At 33.8% G+C, this 2,331-nt stretch overlaps 1 protein-coding gene across 1 annotated transcript; it reads right to left on the bottom strand.

Annotated features, from left to right (window-relative positions):
• Positions 1-1,269: 1,269 nt before the first annotated feature.
• On the bottom strand, positions 1,270-1,797 carry LOC134682177 (interleukin 17-like protein). Its single transcript, XM_063541747.1, has one exon. The coding sequence runs from the start codon at positions 1,795-1,797 to the stop codon at positions 1,270-1,272; it is 528 nt and encodes a 175-aa protein (XP_063397817.1).
• Positions 1,798-2,331: the final 534 nt, after the last annotated feature.

A 2,331-nucleotide genomic window follows, 5' to 3' on the forward strand; every position in this document is an offset into this window, starting at 1 on the left:
ATCACTTACTGCAACAAACGATATTGTCTTTATGATAATAATTTATACTCAAAAGTTACGTCAATAATTAATAGATCATAAAGGAAGATGTGGTGTGAGTGCCAATGAGACCACTCTCCATCCAAAAACAATTTTAAAAAGTAAATCATTATATGTCAATGTACGGCCTTCAACACGGAGCCTTGGCTCACACCGAACAACAAGGTATAAAGGGCCCCAAAATTACTAGTGTAAAATCATTCAAACGGGAAAACCAACGGTCTAATCTATATAAAAAAAACGAGAAACGAGAAACACGTATAAATTACATAAACAAACGACAACTACTGTACATCAGATTCCTGACTTGGGACAGGTGCAAACATTTGCAGCGGGATTAAACGTTTAAATGGTACCGAGCCTTCTCTTTTTTTCTGAAACAATAGCATAACATCACAGCATAGAAAAACACACGATAAAATATCAATTGGCAGGCTTAACTCAATCAAAAAACGTACATTTATACACTATGAACGAATAGATTTGATCTGCGATATCTGAATGTAAATGCACAGTTAATAAAATATAAGGGACAAACATTCAAGGTCAAAAGCAAACAAACAAGTCCAAACAAAGCCATGGCAAGACACCACTGCTAAATATCTAACCCTTCGAAAGTAATAACTTTCGAAAAGAAAACGGTTTTAATATTACAGGTAAATCTTGAAGTTTATACAACTGTAGTAAGAAGAAGTGAAAATTAAATGATGTTCCAAATAATCAAAGCTGGTATGTAGACAAGATCCATATTAACATAAAATAACAAAAAAGCATTATAAACAGTACCAACAGGACGAGTTAACAAGAAAATACGATTTGAGAGTACTCGCTGTTACTGACAGCTAGTTAAAAGCCAAAAACAATTAATATTTAATTTAAAAAATCATGCATTAGAGACTAAAATCAACTAAAACACATCCCAGGGATTTAGTATTTATACGTTATGAACAGTCAGTGAACCCATGACTTGTTCAATGCCAAAACTAAATGTATCGACAGGTAGCTATAGTAGGATAGTGAGGAGCGACTTCTACAAAGATAAAAATTAAAGTGTCTGTGTCTCTATGCATTCCGCCTCAAAAGAAGATGCAATTTAGTTCTATTTTATTTGCTAATGACAAAATCGATATTAAGCATGTTAGACTACTAATGAAATTAGCAACACAAAATTTATGACAAATGAAGAAAATATGACATCACCCGTAGAATGATAAAATTCGAGACAGTAATTCATAAGGCAATTGGAATGTCTGTTCCATGAGACATAATTTCTATACTTCGAGTTGTTTCTTTTAACTGAGTACATGTATACGCGACAGGAAGGAGTATTTCTACTTCCTCATATTGGAATTTGTGATGTTTGCAACACGTCTGCTCTAACACTTTAATTGGAACTTGAATTTTCTCACAGACTTGTCCTTTCTTGCCACCTATGCATCCTCTGTTGCATCTTGTATTTGCAAATATAATATCTTTCGGGTATCTATGTTTATTGGTATCAGTATCCAGGAACCATGGACATGTTGACCGGAACATGACAGGGTAATCTCCCTTTAAAGTCGTTGATGGACATTTTCTACTTATGTCATGCGCCTTGCTGAGGAACTGTAATTGATAAATGTCCTGGGTATTGTTATATTGGTGGTCTGCCATTAGAATGCTTCTAATGTCCAGTCCTTTGTTTATTCTAAGAAAACGTTCATGGAGATCGTTCGGTTCTGAACAAAGTTGTTTCCTGCACGCAGAGTCATAGTACATAAGGAATATAATAACCAGTTGAAGAACGAATGTGGCTGTCTGAAAACACAAAAAAAATCTTGTCAAAATTGTAATTTGCACATGCAATATTTTGAACTCAATGTACAGTATCTATTGTCTTATTATTAGGTATTTTTCTTAAACGTTAAAGGTTTCTTCTGTAACTGTTATTCTCCTTTTGCAAAAGCTATTTCGTCCGCTATTTTTAAGGTTATATACAAATAATGTACTTGTTAAAATGTAGATTTTTTTTCAGCTAAATTAAAATTAAAATAATTCAGAGCTATGTACAAATGAGTTCATTTTGGAGTCGCATCGCGATTGTTTTCTGCCAATCAAACACGCGGATTCTTGAGAAACATGAATGTTATGTAATTGATTAACACAATATTTTGTTAAATGAAAAACCAAAGATACGACCGAATATTACAGACTACATACATATTGTTTTAAATTAATAGAAGTGTAACCTGCAGGGGCGGATCCATGATTTTGGAAAGGGGGGCGAAGATTGAAAATTTCGCCGAGCGGAGC

This window comes from Mytilus trossulus, chromosome 8 (genome assembly GCF_036588685.1).
Source record: "Mytilus trossulus isolate FHL-02 chromosome 8, PNRI_Mtr1.1.1.hap1, whole genome shotgun sequence".
Taxonomy (NCBI): Eukaryota; Metazoa; Mollusca; class Bivalvia; order Mytilida; family Mytilidae; genus Mytilus; species Mytilus trossulus.